Raw genomic sequence first — 20,047 nt, 5'->3', positions numbered from 1 at the left:
TTTTTTTTTTTTTTTTAAAGACAAGATTTGGATAAATTCAGTTCACCTAAACCTTATCACTTGACCTTCCCTAAAAGGTCCCTCTCTAGGACAAGACTTACCTACTCCATTTAAAACACAATTTAATTGTTCATGTTGGAATAACATATCTGTCTCTGTTACTCCCTTGATTACTACTTGGGATTCTAAACTCTGGTCACATATCAGAACGACAGTTCATTCAGTCGCTACCAGAGGTCTGGGTGAGAAACTTTGACCTGTAGTAATCATACCAGTTTCTCTCTCAGCACTTTGCTTCTCCTGAGTCACTTAGAACTGTCTCGTGCAGCCTTCGTATAGTCAGACTAAGGACCTGATTGCTTCCTCACACGCAATAAAGCAAGTACTAAGCTACTAAGCTCTTTATCTTTCCTCATACACTTGTCCTCCTTCCTGCCTCCCTCCCTCTGTATTCTGGGGTGTTCTTCTGGTTTTGTCCTTTCATGAATAATGACATACTTTGGGTTTGGGTTTTTTTTTTTTTTTTTTTTGAGGTGTTGGTGATGAAACCCAGGGTCTTGCACACACTAGGCAAGTGCTCTATGACTAAGCTATGTCCCCAGCTCAATAATGATAGACTTTTACAGTCAAATGCTGTTTTTTACTTAATAACCATGTAGGCAATAGTGTTCTACATAAATTTATCACTATCAAGATTCTATAAAGACTCATCCTAGCCCCACGTGTCTTGTTTTTCACTGAGGCTGCTGGGTTGCTAAGATCTAAGACTAAAAATGGAGGAATAGAATGGGAGATCAGAACAAGAACTTTTTTAGTGCCTATTCAGGCCTAGCACTATGAGACTGTTTCTTTTCTTTTTATTTTTTAGAGTTGGTAGGGGTGGTTCCCTCCCTCCCCATACCTGTTCTTATAATCTGTGTTGTTGTTGTTTTTAAGGCAGAAGTGACTTTCTAGAAGCAGCATTCTAGAATTCCAAATAAGCACAGTTTGTTACCAGAGTCTTGTGTAATGAAGAATATTTTTCTGGTTAGACATTTTTTGTAAGGTGGTTTCCTACCCATCTTCCCCCATTCTCTTTTGTGCGATGTGAGGATGGTGTTGGTGTTTGGGGTTTTCATCGGCACTGCAAGCATGTGGCCTTTAAGATTAGTCATCAGGTTGAGAGTGGGGGCCAGGGAGAAACCCAGAGAAGTGACTCTTCCTGTTTCACACACACATGAAGGTAAAATAAGTGACATTTATCTGTTTGTTTTCCTAGGCTATCGTTTTCAGTCTGTGTTGCTATGTTTCCATCTTCTGTTTTCCTAATTTATGCTGAGGTCATGAAACTCAGTATGACTTCAAAATAACACCTGTACCAGCTGTCACCGGTTTCCCACACTGAACTCTGTATTTGAGTTCTCAAGAAATAGAGCCCATTGGTTCGGGACCAGTTCTCCTGGGGAATGTTTTCCCAGGGCCTGGGGCTCTTACTTCTGAACCTGGGCCATGTATGCTGTGGGCCTGACGCGTGGGTCTGCCAATGCTGTCCTGCCATAGTGCCTGCATGGTACCCAGCTGCCAGCAGAGTCCTCTGACCTTTGAAATTCTCAGCACTTTACAAAAGCTTGGCAAAAGCTTCTTAGTAGTTTGTGTATGAGATCCTAAATGGGTTTTTAAATAAAAGAAGGCTACCACAGTGAGAAAATTGGCCTTTAAGTCTGGGGTCCATGGTTAGATTATCAGTAACATTATGTGACCTACAGCAGGTCATCTAACCTGAGTGTCTTCTTCCTCATTTGTAAAACGAGTTAAAGGAAATGGTCTTTAGGATCCCTTTTGGATGCAAGAAAAATGAGAGAGAAGGAGAACAGGAAGGGGAAGGAGAAGAAAAATAGAAGAAGGAGGAGGAGGATAGGGAGAAGAAGAAGGAGGAAGAAGAGGAGGAGGAGAAAGAGGAAGAAAAAAGATGATTCTTATTGGGAGAAAACATCCGGTCTCACACAGGAAAGCAGGAAAGTGCATTTGAACAATGGTTAGCAGACTTTTGCCAGATCGGGCTTCCCAGGAGAATGTTGATGTATGGCTGAAAGAGTTTCATTAGAGCTTGACTGTGGAGGTCCTGAATGCCAGTATTGGGAGTCAAAAGGAGCCATGAAGGATTTTGAATGAGGGAGTAATCTTACAGTCATATTGAGCAATGGTGCACAGTAGGAGGCTGCCTCATGGGGCACTAGAAGCCTCTCCAGTGGGCAAAGCAGAAGGTCCCTCTGCCCCAATTTGTCATCAAAATTGAAGGAAGAACATGGAATCAGAGACAGAGATTTGGAGATTTTCAAAGATGAGTTTGGAACCATGAAAATAGATAAGATCTCTGATAGAATTGTAGGGAAGGGAGGCGATGGTTTAGGATGAAGGCTAAGGGCTACCAGGGTAGGAAGAGGCAGCAGAGAAGACTGCTCAAGAGGGCCACCTCATTGGGACTCCCAGGAGATGATCACATTTCCAGAGCAAGGCAGCACTGCAAAATGCTAGAGGTCTCAAGGCCTGAAAAACGGAGTTTGGTGGATTGGCCCTTAGGATCTCCCCAGTAACCTTCCAGAGAGTCACTTCAGTGTAGCATGGGGATGGGAACTTAATTGCCAGCAGCTGAAAAAAAAAAAAAATAGAGACACAGTAGAATAAGTGACCAGGGAAATGAGAACAGCAAGGATAGAGGTGGCCGACTGCAATATCAAGCCAAATATTGATTATCACTGGCCAGAGAAAAGAAGCCCTGGAGAATGAAAGGCTAAAGCTACCGAAGTAGAATATTGGTAGGAGCAGAGGAAGCTTCCGGAAGGAGGGGGGGAGGGCATGGAGAGGGCTAATTTCAGAAGGGCAGAGAGAATGCACAGAGGGTCATAGAGTTGGAGACAGAGAGGTGAGCCTATGTGTGCGTCATGTCTGTCGGCTTTTATTTGTACAGTAACGTCTGCGGCTAGGTTATCAGATAGGAGAGCAAACATGGAGAGTGGGAGTCTGCACCAGAGAGAAGGGGGCTCAGAGTGGCATCTGCGGGGCTGGCACCTGAGTGTGGCACAACCTTTGCTTATCTACAAGACAAAAGCAGGCTGAGACACAACCCAGGAGCAATCCCTGCTTGTCTCCATGGGTGGAAGCTCTGACCCCAGTTGTGTGGCTCTCACCAGGGCTTCTCTCAGAGAGCTTATCGTATCTCTATGTGTGTCTTCATTTTCTCTCAGTTGAGTTGAATTAATTTCAAAGAAAATGATAGCATGATAGCCTAATGACTAATGTTATTTCTCAAGTCTTGACTTGTCCAGTTACAGACCTAAACCTGTCCTTTTCTACTTGTAATTAAGTTTTTCTTACAAGTTATATGTAGCAATTTCAGGCATCTTAATTATCAGTGCAATAATTGGGAGGTTTCCATGTTTTATGGTTCAAGTCAGTGCCAGTTTCATTGCTTTCAGCTAAGTAATAAGTTCTCTTAAAAGAGAAAATGTTCACTGTGCAGCCTTCTTTTAACTATCCAAGAGCCAGGATACTATATAATAGGGCAATTCCAGGACTGGCCACTAGTGGTGTCATCCTGACAAAGGGGGCCTTTTCCTCATTTCTGTGACTAAAATGTTTGAGTTGGATAAGACAGAGTATTAATCAGGAATTGTTTGGTTGCAAGAATAGAAACCCTTCTTGAAATAGGTTAGGTTTAGAATTTTTCTTTAAAAAAGGAATATATTAGTTTGTGTAACTGGGGACCCATAGTAGTAGATTGTCTTCAAGTAAGACTGGATCCAGGGCCTAAAGCTGTCAAGTTTCTCTTCCCAACTCTTTAGGTTGTTTCCTTCTCTGTATTGGCTTTACTACTATCAGAAGCCTCAAGTCTGCATCTTTGAATTCTGGAATCCCAGAGCAAGAGAGACAAACCCTCCTCCATCCAATTCCCATATGCCAAACTCAGGGAAGCCTCCTGGCATGTGCCCTGAGCCAGTCACAGTGGCCTGAGCAATGCCTTGGCTACAACATATCTACCTGGGTGGAGGACGATGAGGCATCCTAAGAAATGCCTCACCAGGATCACATGCTCATGGCATTCAAAAAGAAAAACTGAAGAAGAAGGAAGAGACGCTAAGTTAGCAAAGACACTCAAGTCCACTCTAAACACCACCACACAAAACCTAAACAATAAAAGTGAAAACAGAGCCTTCACAGCCTGTGGTTCTTTTTAGAGGGCACAGAATGTCTTGCTTGTCGTTGGCATGTCAGCAGTGGTCTTCCCTGCTGGGCCTCTGGATTGCAGCAGAGAAGCCTCCCTGGGGCTTGACCCAGCAGAGGCCTGAGTAAAATGACTGTGGAAGGCACACACTTCACTTCTGAAGCTCATTTAAAGTCCTCTGTTCCTCTCGGGCCTGCCCATTGACTTGAACTTGGTTCCAATTAAATGAGTTTGGCTCAGTAATCGTCAGGTTTCAGTCAGATCAGAAAGTAAACCATGAGAAAGATTTGGGCATTCCAGTCCCACCTGAAAGTAGGAAGTACAGAGATTTGAAAACTCCACATAAATTAGAAGGGCATTACTGAGAGACATTGAAAGAGGATGTGAGTGTTGATGGCAGCTGAACAGCGAGTCTCTGTCCCACACAGAGGTGGGCTGCCCACCTCACCCCGCCAGCGCTGCCTTCCCTGGCTGGTCCCTGTGTGCCCCCATTCCTACAGCACTGTCTCAGAAGTCTGTTTAAGGTGCCACCTTCACATCTTCCCACCCACCACACCTATAGGTTATGTCTTGGTGAACATTTCTTTGATAATACAAACAATAAAAATGCTTAAATTAGACAGATGTCTGATTAAAGTGATGTTTTGCCACTATTTTAAAACCACAGTGATATGAGTGACTAGACTTCTCCCCTCCCTGATTTATAGCCAGTCTGTTCACATCAAAAATCCCCTTAATCTTTAGATCTTTATGTAAAGTGTGGGGGAGAAAATAGATCCAGTAAAGCCTACACAGGGAAGCTTCAAGAAAAAGGAAAAGAAAAAAAAGAAAAGAAAAAGCCTCCACTTACTAATTATCTCATATATATTTGAGGAAAACTTGATACTTTCACTTTACATGACTGTATCAGAATTCCAGTGTAGCTCAGAAAAAATGTCATGATTTTTTTTTCTCCTCCACCTTATGACTTAACAACCAAAAGGTTTAGTTTCCAGGTGGCAATTAGATACCACAACAAAACCACACTTAATCAAACTATCAGTTTACAAAATATGTAGAAAACTCTATGAGAGGGTTGCTATAGGATTTCTGATATTAATACCCCCCCCACCATTCTACATGTATTGACTACTGTTTGCCAGTATTCATCTGTGAACAGTCTTCTTTAAAGTTTTCCTTCCACACAGGCAATGAGTTGTGAGGTGGTGTATTCTTTCACTCACACTGACCACACTCTGAGGTGGGCATCACTAATATGGTAACTTTTAGAGATAAAAAGACAAAGGCTCAGAGGGGTTATGGATCTTGCTAAGTCACACAGTAAGAAAGGTGTGGAGTTGAGCTCCTGTTGTGTCTGGTGTTCATTTCCACCCTCCAGAACTGTGTCCCTGGCCTTAAATCCCAGCCTTTGGGTCAGTCTTTCATTTGCCCACTTTCTCTTATTTCTCCCTCACTATGGCCCCCAAACTAATCAGACCCAATCTTCTTTGCTTCCAGCAGTTGTGTTTCAGCAAAGAAGCAAAGATGCTTTTCTTGGGCATTGTGGGGCTTCCGGCACTCTCCCCTGGGCCAGGGTGTGGTGAAATTCTCTCCCCAGCTTGGGTGGCAGGACAGGCTGCCACATGGTATGTTGGCTGCTCCAGCCCAGGCAGTGTGCATTGAGGGCTTGTGTGGGAAGGTTCAGGAAGCTTCACAAACAAGGAACCAGGATCTCCAAAAGGCTTTCAGTCCTGGCTGTGTTTCAGATCTGAGAAATGTTTTGGTACATCTGCTTTTATGTTAAAGATAAAACAAAACCCTAGGGTTTTCCTGGAAAATATTTCAATGCAATTCTATTGATACTCAGAACCTGGGCTTGCTCTGGAGGAAGGACTATAAGGGAACATGGAATTCAACGTTTAATTATAAAATGTGTTAAGAAAGGTTATTATGGAATAAATTCGTATTGTGATTCACTTTTTTCTTAAATCTAGCCTTAACCCAATCTGTCCCAATTCAGCCCCTGTAATAGTTATTTCTGAGGCTGAGCCCTGGGAAGTCACGTGTGTTATGCTCTACTCCAGCTTGCCTGGGCCCAATGGCAGGGACCCCAGAACCCGAAGGTGCTGACAAGGATGACTTGCTGCTGCTGAACGAGATCTTCAACGCATCCTCCCTGGAAGAAGGCGAGTTCAGCCAGGAGTGGGCCGCTGTGTTTGGAGACAATAGGCTGAAGGACCCAGCACCATCGGGGTCCCTGGGAGAGCCAGACTCCAAGCCTCAGACAGGCTCTGGATTCCTTCCTTCACAGCTTTTAGACCAAAATATGAAAGACTTACAAGGTATGTATCACTGTAATTGAAATTAGTTTTTTTACTTGTTCATTCTTTGCTTTCTTCTTTTAATCCAAAGGCATATTCATTCTTTCTTTGAATTTGCTATGTGGGCATATTTTCTGGGTTTTTTTTTTTTTGGTTTTTTTTTTATATCCAGTGTCTTGTCTTTGTTTTGTTTTTAGTTTTTGTATTTTAATTTTATATCTACTGACATTTTTTTTAATCTGAAGTTCCTAAATTACATTCCAACCTTAAGATCTGTTACAAGGTTTAAGATCCATTTCTGCTCATAATTTTCTCCTATGTTAATATGTCTTATTAGGAAAATATTAGAGGGTCGGTTCTCTATCTTCTTGTCATACTTCAATTTAAGGGTTTTTTTTTTGTGGCACATGGGAGAGGATGTGGCCGTCTGTTGGCTTGGCCTACTCTGCCTGGCCACCAGCCTGAGTTTAATGTGTATCCATGAGGCAGATGTGTTAGTCAGCTAACCTTTCTGTGACCAAAATACCTGAAATGAGTGACTTAAAGGAATAAAAATTTATTTTGGCTCATGGTCTCAGCCCCTGGTTGGCTGGTTCCTTTGCTTTGGGCCTGGGGCAAGGCAAAACACCATGGTGGAAGGGTGTGGCAGAGCAAAGCTGAGAAGCAGAGAGAGTGAGAAGACACTGGGAAAGATGTAGGAGTGGGCATGTCGCTCAAGGACCCACTCCTTCCATTAGGTCCCACCTCCTTCAGCTCCCAATAAGGACTTCAAATTATAAATCCACTCGTGAGATCATAGTCCTCCGGTTCATTCACTTCCCAGGAGTCCCTCCTGGGAACACTGCTGCACTGGGGACAGAACTTTCAACAGGTTGTCCGAGCCTTTGCGAGGTCTTCCAGATCTGTACCATAACAGCAGAATTCCCCACTTTCCCATAAACATGCCCTTTTTTTTGGGGGGGTGCCGATTGACATTTCGCTGGGCCTTTTAACTTCTCTTCCATCTAAGTTTTGTCTCATGCTGGCTCTTGCTCTCTTCTCTGTCATAAGCCTCCCCTGTCCTCAGTACTCCCTCAGCCCAGCTGCTCCGATTTTGCCTGAGATACATGGACAATGAATTTCCACCCACAGCTTCAGCAAAAATAGAGTTCCCACGATGATCAAAAGTAGTCTGCAACCCTGGAAGGGTTCAAGGTGTATGAAGGCTCCCTAGCAGGCTATGTGCTGGCTGAGGATTGCTGGCATGTCCCCACAGTGATTTAAAGTTACAAACACAAAAACTCTGATTGAAATCTTAAAGCTTTGCGTTTCTAAATAGACCTTGAAAAGGAAACCATTTTCAATACTTTTTTCCTCTTTTTATATGATATTAATTATGAGACAGGAATTATCATGAAGAAATTCTCAAATTGTTTTGGTTTTTCTACAAATTTAGACTATCTCCTTAATAAACAACGTGTTTATCTGGCACTTAAAGCTGAGAACAAACGGCAGAGCTAGAATGATTAAGTAATTATGGTCTATTAAAATCTCAGGTCTTTAGAGATGAGATCATGGATACTAGAGTTGGTGGGCAAGACCAAAAAAGAAAAAGGAAAGAAAGGGCTTCCCTCTTTTTGATGAAATACCTGATTCCTTTTCTTGTCACTTGGGGGTCCTGATTTATAGCCCTCTCATTGATGAGTGGTAATGGGGATAGAGATCACAGGGATAAATGAAATCCCAAAGTGCTTCTCCACCTGAGTTTCATCCCTGGGTTTTCACCATCTCTCACCAAAGCTCCAGAGAGCAAGCTGCCAACTGACTTGGTTTCACCCCCCACCCACCTGTGGCAGAGGTGCTGGGCGTGGGAGAGTCGGAAGGCCAAAGCCCAGGATCCTCAGCCCACATCTTTAGGGTGCTGGAAATTCTCTAGAATGAACCTCACTTAGGCCCCCAGCTTTAGGGCCCCAGATACAAGAGCCCTAGTGCAGAAGAGAGCGGTGATGGATGAGTGTCCAGTGCTGTGAGCCCCACACCCCCTTCCTGAGCAGGCACAGAGAGAAGAACTCAGCTCACAGCCTGCCAAGGAGCTAAGACAAGGGCAATGTACATGGGGCTTCGCACCTCAACCTGGCTGCATGTCCAAAAGAGAGCCACCAAACCACATGTGGGGCAAAAGAGGGAGGTGCTCTGACAGCAAGAGAAAGATGCAAGCTCTTCTATAAAAAGAGAAAGAGGTTCTACGTGGAAGGCCATTTGTTTCTCCAACAAAGCCTCATTTGTGGTTGCTATCCTACCAGCACCCTAGCAAGTGGCTTATTCATTAACAAATATTCATTGGGTACCTGGGTGTGCTGGACACTGGGGACTCATCTGAGAACAAAACAGACAAAGCTCTCTGCCTTCCTGGCACTCAAGGTCTCATGAGGAGGAAAATAGTGAACAATAAATGTAATAAACAAACAAATCAGATAGTTAAGAAGTGATCGACCTTAGGGAGAAAAGAGAAAGTGAAAGATGAGATCCAGACAAAGACTTGCAGGGGTTAAGAGTTAGCCACATGGACAAATGGACAGAGGGGACCACCTGTACTCCTGCCCTAAGGTGAGGACATGCTGCATGATCAAGGTGCAGGCAGAACACTCTGGTTGGAGCCTACTGAGTAAGTGGCGGGGAGGCGCTCAGAGGACTCGGAGGCTAAACCACGAAAGCTGAGCTGTGGAGGGTCTTATAGCTATTGGTAAATATTGGACCTTCTTCAAGTCCAAATGAAATTGGGAACCAGCACAATATCTTCAGCCAAGAACTGAAGTGATTTTTTGTTTACTGTTTAAAAGGATCAATTTAACCGCTGAAAGTTTCCTTTTCTAGGTTCTATCAAGGTCAGTGTTAAAGGAGTTATCTTATAATTATTAAGTGATCCTGTTTCCTGTGAAAACAAACATCTTCCAATTGAATACCTGTGGGACTCAAAATGAGAGGAAAAAAATGCCATAGCTAAGTGGTTGAAAGCAGCCCCTTCAGCTTCTACCACCCATCTAGATTCCTGCAGGTGCAGCCCTGATTCTACTCTGACACTGCCCTGACGCAGGGAACCTTCAAAACGTGTGTGGTACAAATAAAGAAGGGACTCCCTGCTTCAGTGATTGATTATGTCATCAGACTATAACCACCTTCTGTGCTTCTGTCAGGACTCCTCCCACCTCCAAAGGAGGGAAGATGAATGTTGTCTTGAGATTTTTCTACACTATGTTCATGGTCCAAAAATCCATCTACAGGAACATATGAACAGTCACATATGTAACAATTTAATGATAACTGTTAAATTGTGGCCACCTTATATTGAAACTTCTTCCCCTGATTAACCAGATCATCTCAAAAACCAAAGTCAACAAGCCCCTGAAATGACTCAGTGGCAAACTGAGCACGGGAGAAAGGCTTGTTGGCATATTGGCTCAGTGAAACCAAGAGTATGGCAGGGCATTCAGAGGCCATTTTCATACTGCACAGCCCCTCCCCTGCAGCACTGCTCAGGCCCCTACCGCTCTCCGAGTCCTTCCCTTCTCATCTGTGAAAGGAGGTATCAGGCTCAGCTTCTCATCCCTGTAGCATGTTCCTATCCACGGATTAACCCCGTGTCAGTGATGCTGAGGACTGACTATTAGCATGCAGTTCTGTGACTCTGCCATCTGTAGATGGTAAGGTAACGTTACCCAGTGCTCAAGATGACACACACTGTGGCCAAGAACTGTCCCATGTGCTTTTTTTTTTTTTAATAGTTTTTTAGTTGTCAATGGATCTTTTATTTATTTACATGAGGATTGAACCCAGGGCCTCACACATGCCAGGCAGGCACTCTACCGCTGAGCCACAACTCCAGCCTCTCCATGTGCTTTTTACATGTGTCAATTTATTTAATCCTCACCATGCCCTTCCCAAGCAGGTGTTATCATCTCTGCATGTTAATCAGGGACACTGAGGAAACTAATGGCTAAGTCATTGGTCCAAGGTTACACACGTCCTAGGGGCAGCTGGACTTCAAATCCGGGCTTCTGACTCAGGAACCCATCCATGCCTTTCTCCAGTCCCTCTGTGGCCACTCAGTCCAGTGTGTCTGATTTCAGCAGTGGCTCCCCAGCTGGGCCCTTCAGGCAGCTCCTTGGATCCTCCCAGAGGAGCTGGACTTGTAGTGAACAGCCTGGCTGTGGGCATCCTGGCTGCACACGGGCATGGGAACTCCCAGGTAGCCAAAAAGGGATGTGGGAATAGAGAGACAGGATTCCTGATCACACAAAAGCTGAACGAAGTTCTCGAATAGCATATTGAAGTTGGATTGTCCAAGGAAGCGTTTACGGCTTGTACACACTCATGCACAGCTTCCCTGAGGGGCTGGGGCCACGCTCAGGCTCAGGGAGTCAGGGGTCTGAGGTGGAGGGCTCCTGCACCTCCATGGGTTCTTAGCCCCGGCCACAGCCTACATTCCCCTCTCCCTCCTCCTCTTCCTCCCTCTCCTCAGTGTTTCATCTCACCTGAGTCTCCTCTGCCCACCCTCCCCTCTTCTTTGACCTCTTTCCTCATTCTGTTCCCCAGCCTTCTGGGAAGATGCAAAGGAAAAGGGATTTAGGAGGAGAAGAGTTACTCCTCCCTTCCCTCCTACTCCACGCTCTAGAAGTCCAAAACAAAGGAATACATGTCAGATCAAGTTGTGCTGAAAACTTGAAGAAGTTAATTTTAGCTGAGATTTCTAAGAGTTTCTGAAGTTGTCAGCATGATAGGGGCTGGGGTTTCCTGTATCATGCAGTAATGAGAAAATTGGGCCTTTCTGGGGCCTCTTAAAGTGAGTAGGAAGGAGAGCCGGTCCAGACAGACTAGGCAAGGTAGGGAGAACTCATATTCGACATTCTCAATTTTCCACCAATGTCTAAAATTTAATTTAGAAGTAGACTTTGATACTAGAAAGATTACCAGCTGCTCAAAATAAATGCACCAGGAAATCTTTCAATTTAGGATTCTACAAACCAAAGCTAAGAATCTCATTACAGATTCTCAAAAACAGAGCCTCGAGTTCCTTCAGGATATTGATTTATCTAATTTTCAGATGCTGTTGCCCTCTGGGTGGGTTTCCATTTAAGGCTAGTGTTACGTCAAGTTTTGGGTTATATCAAGTAAACCTTCTCAGCCAGGGCTCATCTTTTGCCATTCCTGGCTGAGCCTGGTGCTGGATAATGGACATTTCCATACTCAAATGGAATAATACAAAAGAAAAGACTGTGAGTGTGTTGATAGTTTGAACGTGAGGCAGGCACTCCTTGCACAAGCCAATGGAGTTGTCAGCTTCATCAAAGTACCAGCATTTTCTAAGCCCACTGAGGAGTATCTGTAAAGCAGCTGTTGGAGACCCGCAAGATTCAAGTGCCTCTGTTAGTCCCTAGAAGGAATCTTGACCATCTTCTCCAACCACATTTTGTAGTTGAGGGAACAGAAAAACTTCAGAAAGATCTTGTGATTTGGCAAGTTTCTGTGGCTTTTCTACCATTCAAGTATGGTCTAGATTCCTCAACTTGGTTTACAAAGTCCTTCAGGACCTGATCCCAGTTTCACAGCTGCCTATACCACCCACGCCTTTACTTACCCTGACTTAATGACCTTGTTCTACTGGGGAACTGAGTATTCTATCTGCACACTGGACTCCAGCCATATGGAACTTCAGTGTGCCCTGCTCTCCCCACCCACGGGGCCTTGGCATGTGCTGTCCTGGTGTATACCACCCACCTACACATGCACAATGCTTTACCTGGCTGGCTCCTCATCCTTCCGGGTCAACAGTGTCATTTCGTCCAGGGAGCCTTCCTCGACTCCTCCGCACCCCAGCAGTCAGTGCTAGGTGTTTCTGCTCCCCACTTCCATGATGCCCCACACCTCATCATCGCACTTACCTCACCTTATTAGAAAACCGAATTCATTTCTGTCTCTTGCTCTGGGTTGTCATAGGAACGAAGTCGGTCTTTGTGTTGCTCACTGTATTTCCAGAACGTAGCTCAGTGCCTGGAATTCAGTAGATGTTCAAAAAGTACTATTGGACAGGTAGTTGGATGGATGGGTGGATAGCAGGCAAGAAAGGAGAGAGACGGACTGACAAATGACACTAGATTAGAAGAAAACAAGCCTCAGATGTGAATTCCTGAGCATAATGCTCTCGGGGTTACTCCAGATGCCTGCTGAGTTACACAAAAACCCAGTTTCAGCTTAGATTTATTGAGGTCCTGTTCTCTAGCCTCTCTACTGCCTGGTCTCATCCACAAATCCCAATTTACTCATGCAGTCACCTAATAAGGCAGGAATTTTTATTTACCCCTCACAGGTATGAAACTGAGGCTGCAAGGGGAAATGAGGATGGCCGGGTGGTGCTTAGCCATCGTGACTATGGTGTCCCTACTTTGCCCTTCACAACCAACTCCACCCCCGAGCTCTCCAGGCTGTGATTAGCTCCCCAGACTGGACTGCTTCTCTTCTCTGCTGGTGAATTACGTTCACAGCAAAGCACTTCTCTGGGTGGTGTGATTTGGCTTCGCCTGCAGCTCTCACTGGCCAGTGTGACTTCTGGCCAATTTATATTTTCCCTTATGTAAGTAAAGGGGGCAGGGTTGCTCTAATAAAATTTTATATGTGTTTTCTGCAAACGGGTAGCACATTTGACATATCAAAGGAACTGAGAGCTGAGATGGTCCTTTTGTTCACAGAGCTCACTGTGCCCTCCTGCCCCCCAGCCTTCACCATCCCTCCTGACACAATTCCTCCGAGATGGGGAGGCATCTTTCTTGCCACACCTTCGTGTTAAAAACGTCTCAGCCAAGTAACACCAACTAGAGAACAGTTGATGGCAATTACTAGAATATTAGCAGCACTAAGTTCTCTTTAGCATTTATTTTTTTTTTTCCTGACAGAAGCCAAGACATTTGAAATCTGGCTTGGCATTCCGTCCCTAATTACCCACATTGCACCCTTCCCCTAAATAATTTCCAAAAGTGATATGAGTGAGGGTGACATTGCAGCTGAGCTTCGTGTTTGTTTTCTTTTTTATTTAAATAGCTGGTGTCACAGCCATGCTGTTTTATCCCTTCATGCATGTATAGTCAAACTGTTAGATGGATGCTTAATAACTGTTCTGGGGAGGGAATGTGACTTGGCACAAGAGGCTGTTGTCTCTGCTTCGCACCATGGGTGTCTGCAAAAAAGCTGAGGTAAACAGTCTCTAGAGATCTTTAGGCTCATCCTCCTCCATGTCCTCTGCTGAGGAGAAGCCCCCCAAACTATGGATTCTAGATGTTGCTTGTGGGTAGGCAGTGTTCAGAAACCTGTAGTTACAAAGGAACTCAATTATAAGACATTTGTGGACTGGGGGTGTAGCTCTATAATAGAGTACTTGCCTGGCATGCCCAAGGCCCCAAGTTCAAACCCCAGCAAGTATGCAACAACAACAAAACTGTTTTCTTTATAAAGAAAACATTCTTTAAATGATATATTTGAAAATATTGTTTATATTTATGGCACTTCCAAAATATAGTATGACGTACAGATTTTGCTTATTTCTGTTTTTTTCAGGTACATGCACAGTACACAAAGGATGGTCGCACTCTATTTTTGCATGTAGATTGTTTTCTGTCTCCTTTGAAGAATGTGTTTCATTTCATACTCTGAAAACTACAGTCCTCTGAATCTGCCTCTCTTTTCCAGTTCTCTGGAGCTGTTTTTGAAAATGAGTGTTGTGCATTTTTTTTTTTTTGGCAAAAGGGATGCATTTTCTTGATGTGTTCCCAGTGTACAGAATAGCATGTGGAGATCAGGGAGGCCCGACCCCTGTACCCCTCACCTGGCCTTAACTACTAGACTTCTCTCTAGAAAGGTGCCTTCACAAACTCAGAGAGCACAACACAAGCCAAAGAACTTAAAGGAAGGTGGGATCCTGAAGTGGGCCTTCTGCTTCCTAGGAGGGCCTCTCTCCTGGTCCTGGCTCTGGCCTCAAAGACCTGCTACAGTCCTAAGGGATCTGCTGATGCAGGCAGCTTCTGCTCCCTCTAAAGCAGTGCTTCCTATACTCCATTCACATAACAGTTGCTGTTGGTTAAAACAGGTTCCTGAGCTCCATCCCAGGGATTCCGATCCTGTAGGTCAGCACTGTCCCATGAATTTGCGTTTCTAACGAACTCATTGGTGATGCTCATAATGCTGGTGAGGGTTTCACACTTACGAAACCACCAACCTGGGAGAATGAGGCCAGGCTGCAGGGGTTAGTGGAGAGGCAGCAGGGGTTGAGTAGAGTAGAGTGCCAGGGTCTTGACTGCACTTGGTTGGGGGCAGGATTGCAGTGGAAAGGGTGTTGCCCAGTTAGATTAGAACCCTCTCAGCTTTCCCTGTGACTGGTGTTATTTGGCATGCACTGGAACCACAATGTTCACTTTCCACATTTACCACTTTTATGTGATTTGGGTCCAGAAGGAAAAATGGTTGTGGACCAGTTTTCTAGGAACCAGGAGGTTATGTTATTCCTGGATCACACCAAATACTGGTAATTTCTTTAAAATTGTTTTATTAGAGTCTAATTTATATGCTGGAACAGTTCAAAGTTTTCTCATAAATGTACATTGTACAACTGTCACTGTAGCTCAGGGTTAGAACCTTTCCATCATCCCAGAAGACTCCCTGCACATCCGTGGCTTTGGTTGTTTATGAATCATGTTAACGGTATGTTCAAGCACCTCTTTAGTGAATAGCAATGGCTTTTAGAACCATTTATATATTTTTCATTGTTTTAGACCAAGTAAACAGGTCACAGTCTGTGTATTTCATTACTCATTGGTTAGTCTTCATAAACAAGCTTGTATGCCAGGGAGTTAGTAGTACAGCACTTACGGGGTTCCAGGTACTGCTTTGTCAGCTCTTCAAATACTTCAGAAGTGCAGTCCTCACACTTTAATAGTTCGTCCTAATTCAATGGTCATACATTTAAACCCCCATGGAGCCCCAAGCAGAGTGCTGAGGAATCTAAAAAGAAATAATACATGGCCCCTGGCTTTGAGACACTCGTGGCTTGCGGAGAGGGGACAGAAATACAAACTAATAAATACAGTAAGACTCTATAATTAAGTCTTCTGCAAAGAATGAATCTTAGAATGACAGGGTAAACAAATGGCATTAAATTCTACAATTTTGTGGTATCTACTGAGTGGCTTCTTGCTCTGGAAACTAGCTTCTCTGCTCCATCTGAACTCTTCCATCCAAACATAAGTCTCTCTTGAAGGCCGAGACAAAACCTGATGGTCTACATTTTACAGGGAGAAACAACAGGACTTAATCAGCAAATGTCTACCTGTTCTGTGTTAACTATTTTGGAGCCCATTGAAGAAAAATTCCTTGTCTCACTCAAAGGACAAGACTTAACACACAAAGAATTTAAGCAGAGCTACAAAGAAGTATATGGTAAAGTTCTAATTAAACATGAGTCCTGCAGAAATATCCAGGATACACAGTAAATGGTGCAAGGTATCAGGCTTGCATCTCTAGAACAGGAGTGTTGAACACCGCCTAATCACTCATCTATCGGTAGGCTTGGCACATGAGCCACACAGCATGTTGAGTCACACAAGCTAAATGCCATTTTAAGTTATAGCGTAAAGATATAAAGAGGACTTTCTTTCCCCTCATATGTTTGGGCTGGGCTGCCATTTATTTGTCAATATTAATTAAGCCTCCCAATTTAAATTAGCTGTGTAGAGAATGAATGAACTGGACCACATTGGCAGTATATTTGGATAGTCTTCTAGTGCTACTGCCACATATAATGGTGTTCTCTTTTAAGCGTTCCCTATTTTTGACAGAAAAGCAAGGGCCTTGATTTCCTTGGCGCACTATTGATGATCTTTGGTGTGATCATGAAAGGACTGTATTTGGGAAGAAAAAATGGGCATAAAACTAAAAAAGCAAAAACGCTTAAATTTTAGTAATTTCTTGTGTGCCTTTCAAAATCTGATCTTTTCCTTAGCTTTCCATATTTTTGAATTGGGCATGATTATACCAACCTCTTGTCCCCTGAAGCATTCCAGTGCAAGGAACATGGAGAAGGGTCTTGTCATACCATCCTTTGCCCTCTCTTTAGGAGCCACCATGGTTGAGAACCATGTATGTGCCCAGCAGCTGGTGGGTTGGTGTGACTGCTTTTGTTAGATCTAATGTCCTCTGGTTTTGAATATTAGGCTGGTCAGAGAGCAATGTCAAACCTCCTCCTACTCCATGGTCAGCACCAAAGACATGCAGTTCAAATGACAACAGCCCTGCACTGAAAGGTAATACGGTGTCATGTCCCCTGATGTGACAGTTGCCTCCTTTTCCAGCAGCCCAACACTATTTTCTGTTTCTTTACTAATTTCTATTTGAGCATCTAGGGCTCAAAGCAGGACTATGGGATAAAGAGTTTTAGATGATCTTACAAATTAAATTCAGAATTTTTTCCTGGCATACTGTCCTAATTCATAATCCCCTTTGTCAAATTGTATCTGCTGAGGATGAATCAAATCTGTCTCCATGTGATCAGGTGCTCCCCAAGATTGGCTGGAAATATTAAGGTGGGAAAGACCACTGAGGTTTGCTATCATTTGCTAAAAGCACCATTACCACCACCAAATAAGGCATCTAATTAATGCTCCTCAGAAACGGGGAGGTTTCTTAGTTGTCAAAAGAGGTCCTTTTAAGCTCATGAGATCTGTGCTCTATGGGGACAGCTCCCCGCCTGCTAAACCCGCCCACAAAGAACATCTGTTTGACAGATCATCTTGTGTATCTGCAGCTCTATCTCTGTTCCTTTGGTCATCACCCACTTTCTCTTTGGCCACAGGAAGTTAAATGAAAATGTCTATTTCATCATCATCAGAAAGGGTTCCTGAGATGTTCTTTTAAGGGTTGTGCAAATAAGTCACACCTGGTTTTGCCCTCAATAGTGGAGGCCTGGGGAATGTAAAGGTCCCCAGAGTATAAGCATCTGGCTCCTCACAGGTGAAGGCCATGACCACTTTCTGATGATCTCTAAGATCTTTTACAGAGGTAGGAGGAAGGGGAAGTGAGCTTGTAACCCATTTTCACTGGAGATGTCTTTAAGATATCTTGACAGCCTATCAAGAACAGACACTAAACCACCTAAATCAGTCTTACCCCATAGAGTATCCTTGCATAACCACCTACATGATGAAGATGAAACTCCCTTTTTTAAAGTAGTTCCCACATCTCCCTGCCCCTCAATCAAACTATAGTGAGCTTTCTCAAATACCAGTTTATTACAGCAAAAGAAACCAGGTGTTTTGGAGGCTGACCACATGGAATTCAATTAAGGTTACATATAGGAATAACTTGCATATTATCAGCTATTCTTGCTGGCAGTATTTTTCTTTCTGTAATAGATACTTTGATTATGTCACTAGAAAGTAATATAACTCCTAGAGATTTTGAAGGGAAAAAGGGTGAAGGAATCAGAAGTCTAAAGTGATCAGATCAGTTCAGTATCTTAGCATTTTGGTGTCATTTTAATGAAAGGACCAAAGTCCCTGTGGATATAATCCCAACACTTTCATCCCTTCACCACGTTTAGCTACTTGCCCTACCAACATTTCTTGAGACTCTTCCCAGCCAGATGGTAAGCACATTCCTAGCTGCTCTTGGCTAGAAGGACTCCCTATCCCAGAGATGCTTTCTTTTTTCAGGCTCTGACACTCCCACCTGTCAGAGAAGAAGAAAAGCATGGGTCATCCAAGGCAGTGAACTTAGATTCTCATGTGGAATGATTTATATAAAAAAGAGCCATGACTTATTTAGAAATCACTTGCATGAGGCCCTCTTTTGAAAATGTTCTCATGTGGAAAATAATTGGACTGTATGATGGTGCTATTCAGGAAGTTAGGTGTTTTGGTGGAAAAGCAACAGAAGGGAATGCTCCAGGGATCTTGGAGATGAGGAGATTTTGAGCTCACTGGGGAAAGAAAGGCACATCAAGGGTCTCCTTCCTTTGGAGTGAGAGGGTGAGAGAAGAAGGTAGTGACCCTGATAGAAGAAGAGAAGCCAGCCCTGGACACAGCTCACTGTGTACCTATGGCTTGGAAGAGTAAAGAGAGAGGTCACCATCTCTCTCCTGACCCAGCAGACTTGAAGGAAGGGATTCCTCCAGTACACACTGGAAAGCACTCTGCTGCCTCAGCCTGATATCTGAAATAACTATTTCCTGGTTGTGGTAAAGCAAGAGGGGTCTGAGGTTTTTGGCAACTAACTCTGTGGGCTGTGGTCATTAGCTGGGGTTGGAGTAAAGGTGAGGTTAGTTAACACAGAACTGTGTCTTTCACTGATCTTCAGGCCATGGCTTAAAAAAGTTAACCAAGCAGCCAACCAGGGACATGCTATTTCCTGGCTCATTAGAGACAGGGTAATGGGATTTATCCCTTTTTAAGATGATGTTAGACTGCCTGCTACCAGCAGGGTGGAGGTAGACATTCAGAAGGTGGGTTTATTGATGTTTCCTCTTCTCTCCCCAGAGCCTGCCAAGGCTGCCTCGGACCTGACTGCCTGGTTCAGCCTCTTTGCTGACCTCGACCCCTTATCAAATCCTGATGCTGTTGGGAAAACGGATAAAGAACATGAGTTGCTCAATGCATGAGTCTGCAGCCTCTGAGAAGGAGTTCTCCTGCGGCTCCGAAGCACCTCACCTGGGGCTAGCAGAAGTATAATGCGATCAGTATGCTGTTTTCATATTTACGTGCCATTTTAATAAAACAAAAGGGTCAAGGGCCCTGTTTATATTGGTATAATTATTTACTCCGATTTGGTATAGAGGGTTTTAGTGTGTTCTCTATGTGGATCCAAATAGTACAAGAGTGTCCAGGAGCAGTGTCCAGGCCACTGTTCTCCTGCCAATATCCCATCGTGGCCACTGTGGTGTCGCTGGGCTACTGTGAGATCAAAGTACTTTGTAATAGGTTTAAATATCATGTCCCACAGTCCTTAGCGGCAGCAGGAGGCTAACAAAGCTTAATGTGTCCTCCTGTACCCCCGCCTCTGTGTGAGGGGGTCTTCTTCCTGCCAAACCAACTTCCACTGAGCTCTGGATGAAGCTCCAGCCAACCAAAGACACTGTCCCCACAGTGCTTGCCTGGTGGGCCACATGTTCTCCCACTGGTGGAGGAGCTGGGTGTCTCTGCTGCACAAACCTTTCTATGGAAAGCAGCCATATTTCAGATATCAGTATCTTCTTTTGTCCTCTTCATGGCTGGAATTTAAAAGCATGTATTTCTAGAGCCTCTTGTGACTTTTTTTTTAATTAAACAGAAAAAAACATTTGACATGCAAAGTCATGGAGTCCGTTGTGGGGAGTCAGGGTTGTGTGTTGAGGGAGGCACCATGGGTGTGGGGATTGGAGTGGCACAGAAGAGGGGGATGAGTCCCACCTGCAGCCTTGAAGCTACTGATTGGACCCAATACATCTTTCTTTCAGAAAAGGCAGCCTGACTGGTGGCCATGGAACTTTAGGGGG

General features: G+C 44.1%; 1 protein-coding gene across 9 annotated transcripts in view; it reads left to right on the top strand.

The window, feature by feature from the left end:
• The window catches only part of Ica1 (islet cell autoantigen 1), a 152,432-nt gene extending 133,110 nt beyond the window's left edge, over nucleotides 1-19,322 (top strand). For 7 of the 9 annotated variants that reach the window (XM_015488252.2, XM_048785994.1, XM_015488250.2 and 4 more), the window contains exons 13-15: nucleotides 6,265-6,522; nucleotides 16,734-16,823; nucleotides 19,053-19,322. In XM_015488252.2, the coding sequence (XP_015343738.1) occupies nucleotides 6,265-6,522; nucleotides 16,734-16,823; nucleotides 19,053-19,174 (470 nt within the window). In that variant the 3' untranslated portion in view covers nucleotides 19,175-19,322. The remainder of the gene's footprint in view (nucleotides 1-6,264; nucleotides 6,523-16,733; nucleotides 16,824-19,052) is intronic. The other 2 variants (XM_015488254.2, XM_015488253.2) reach the window with 1 other exon arrangement.
• Nucleotides 19,323-20,047: the final 725 nt, after the last annotated feature.

Source organism: Marmota marmota, unplaced genomic scaffold (genome assembly GCF_001458135.2).
Source record: "Marmota marmota marmota unplaced genomic scaffold, marMar, whole genome shotgun sequence".
NCBI lineage: Eukaryota > Metazoa > Chordata > Mammalia > Rodentia > Sciuridae > Marmota > Marmota marmota.
This window is presented reverse-complemented; position numbering and strand designations above follow the sequence as displayed.